The following is a 2508-nucleotide window of genomic DNA, read 5'->3' on the forward strand; positions in this document are numbered from 1 at the left end:
CAATTTCAAAACAATATATTTAAATTTTATCAGAGCAACGGTTACAATACCTGGATTTCACACAAATAAAAGGTCCTTTATATTTCACAAAGAACAACATTTTTTGCAGAATTGGATGCAATTGCCGTGTCCAACAACAACAACATGCACAGGGCATGGAAACCCTGAAGACCTGTTTGGGACTATCAAAAAAACTGAATAATTTCCACATCTGAAACAAACCCAAGCACATGACATTTTTAATTACAAGCACAAATCCCCTTTAAATGCTGCAATTATCTCAAAGTAATTTAGGACTTCATATTACAACTACCACCCACCAGTTATTATAGAAAATACTTTCCCAAGAAGTAATAAAGCATTAGCCGACTTACCAGAACCAACCAATGCACATAATTTTTTTGTTTTAAAGGGGGGGTTTCTTACCAGTAAGTTCGCAAAACCCTAAGCCCAAAAACCCCGTGATTAACCACCGTGCAGCTTCACTTGAAGGACCCATCACTCATATTTCTGCACAAAAACGAGCGTTCATCTCGTTGACGGTATCAATAAGCCCTCCTAGTCCACAGTTCCACCGAGGCCTCGTTCTCCTTGTCTTTCTTCTCCTGGGGTTTAGCCGCTCTACGCTTAAACTCAGTTGCCTTCTCGAAGAAATTCCTGTAGATATACTATGTCGTGTAGCCCTTCTCCTCATCATAGAGCATGATGTGACCGTGCCATTCCCAGACGCGGTAGCCGGGCTCTGGGTCCTCGTGGAACCCCACGCAAACCTGGTGCTCGCCAATGGTGACGGCCTGGCCAGAGTTCGCCTTCAGTTTATCAGTGTCCCTGCTGGATATAATCTGAACGATATTCTTCTCCAGCTTCGCCTCCTCTCTCTCCAATGGGCTCTTGCTCTCGTCCGCGATGATGCGATCATACGAGTTGGATTGGAAGGTATTGGTGTCCAGAAAAGGGCTGCACATATTTAGCCGACTCATCATGGTACTCACAACCAGGCTTTCAAAAGAGTTTTTGGTGGAATACTGGTTCGCCATTTTCCCTCCAATGGCTGATATCCACTCTCCAAGACTTCCTTCCGGTGGATATCAATATATAAACTGCAATGGCCAGGCATATGTGGGCTCTCAAGGAATTTAACAGCTTGGGGATTGGAGGAAACCAAAGGGAAAAGGGCGAAAGAAATAAATTTCCTTTGCCTTTATCGCCATCAGAGTATCAGTGTTTATCTTCATGCCTGACAGTTAAACCCCAAAATTAGCATCCTTCAAGTTCATATCCTCTGGCAGCATTTAACAGCTTGGGGATTGGAGGAAACCAAAGGGACAAGGGTGAAAGCAATAAATTACCAAGAAGCGCAGGCATGGCGCAAGATGCCACAGGCTTGGGACTCTTCTTGACCTTGACGAGACACATACGGCAATTTCTGGCGATAGAGAGGCGGGAATGATAGCAGAAGTGAGGGATATCGACCCCCGCTAGGCGCCGATAACAAAAATGCCGACCATTCCGCCTGAAGGATGAAGACCATAACATAAATGCTTGAACAATTTCTCGTTGAATGTGGACGCCAAGTGTCAGTCTCAGAAACAAAAGGACGACGAAAGTTTCTTTCAAAGGAAGGCCTATCGGCCTAATAATAATCGATTCCTTTCTACTCGTGTTTTGAATTTCTGGAATTATTATATAAGAAGTCCCATTTTAACGAAAGCTCACCTAAGGGGGAGTCTCCCTAAGCACACTAGCATTTCCTCGGCTCTTGTTGTTGCTACTTGAAGTCTTTTTGCAGAAGTAAAATGCAGTGGCATAGATTATCTTGTGTTCTATGTTCCCAATCCCAGTTTTCATAAATACTCTTTTTCCATTGTTTGCAGAGTTGGTATCTATGTTCTAACAAGACTAATTTGAACACTTTAAGTCAACGTAGAGTGTTACGTTGGTATCAGAGCTCCCCCTACATAAATAAATCTCACAATCTGGAAGATGCAAGTGGAATTGGAAAACCATCTCGGTAATTGGCTAGTCCTCTGTGCTTTTATTCAAGTTACTCTAATATGTTACCTGGTACAATTATGTTTTGTTCTAGCTCCTTGAATCTCTTGGCTGTATTGACTAAGTTGTTATTTGCAGCATCATGGTAGTTCACTGTGCACTTAATATGAATTCCTCTTACTTAGGATGCACTCTTTCATTCATTTCATTTGCTTTATTGATACAGCCATATCTGGATTAAATCTCAACCACTTAAAGATTAATATCCAAAACTTACCCTTGATATTGACTGTCCATGGACAACCCAAGAGGGATTCCTTTCTGTGCTAATTGTCTCGAGCAACCCAAGAGGGATTCCTTTCTGTGCTAATTGTCTCGGGTAACCCAAGAGGGATTCCTTTCTGTGGTAATCTTTGAAATGCATGGCAGCAGATAGCATTTAGGGACAGAGTGCCCAACGCATCCATGAACCAACGAACACTTAACCAAATTGGAATTGCATTTGTGCCCATTGCT

The 2508-nt window shown here is 42.5% G+C and overlaps 1 protein-coding gene across 1 annotated transcript; it reads right to left on the reverse strand.

Moving 5' to 3' along the window:
* Window positions 1-668: 668 nt before the first annotated feature.
* LOC149217193 (uncharacterized) lies at window positions 669-1037 on the reverse strand. Its single transcript, XM_089390155.1, has one exon. The coding sequence runs from the start codon at window positions 1035-1037 to the stop codon at window positions 669-671; it is 369 nt and encodes a 122-aa protein (XP_089246281.1).
* Window positions 1038-2508: the final 1471 nt, after the last annotated feature.

The sequence above is a fragment of the Pinus tabuliformis genome, chromosome 1_1, assembly GCF_031772625.1.
Source record: "Pinus tabuliformis cultivar Carrire ecotype Pingquan chromosome 1_1, CPIR1, whole genome shotgun sequence".
NCBI lineage: Eukaryota > Viridiplantae > Streptophyta > Pinopsida > Pinales > Pinaceae > Pinus > Pinus tabuliformis.